Source organism: Phalaenopsis equestris, unplaced genomic scaffold (genome assembly GCF_001263595.1).
Source record: "Phalaenopsis equestris unplaced genomic scaffold, ASM126359v1 Scaffold169690, whole genome shotgun sequence".
Taxonomy (NCBI): domain Eukaryota; kingdom Viridiplantae; phylum Streptophyta; class Magnoliopsida; order Asparagales; family Orchidaceae; genus Phalaenopsis; species Phalaenopsis equestris.
In genome coordinates, this window is record NW_018189644.1 from 1 (window position 1) to 338 (window position 338).

Consider the following 338-nt stretch of genomic DNA (forward strand, 5'->3'; position numbering starts at 1 on the left):
CCCCTCCGCCTCCCCCTTCAGGACGTCTACAAGATCGGTGGTATTGGAACCGTCCCTGTCGGTCGAGTGGAGACTGGCGTTTTGAAGCCTGGCATGGTAGTCACCTTTGGTCCCACCGGTCTCACCACTGAAGTAAAGTCCGTTGAGATGCACCATGAAGCTCTTCAGGAGGCCCTCCCTGGCGACAATGTCGGGTTCAATGTGAAGAATGTCGCAGTAAAAGATCTGAAGAGAGGTTTCGTCGCCTCGAACTCCAAGGATGATCCTGCCAGGGAAGCCGCTAACTTCACTTCCCAGGTCATCATAATGAACCACCCTGGTCAGATTGGCAACGGCTA

The 338-nt window shown here is 54.4% G+C and overlaps 1 protein-coding gene across 1 annotated transcript; it reads left to right on the top strand.

Moving 5' to 3' along the window:
• Positions 1 to 3: 3 nt before the first annotated feature.
• On the top strand, positions 4 to 333 carry LOC110034196 (elongation factor 1-alpha-like; the record flags this gene model as incomplete). The annotated part of the gene is made up of 1 exon (XM_020738486.1): positions 4 to 333. A coding segment is annotated over one exon (330 nt), but the record flags the coding sequence as incomplete, so codon positions are not given.
• Positions 334 to 338: the final 5 nt, after the last annotated feature.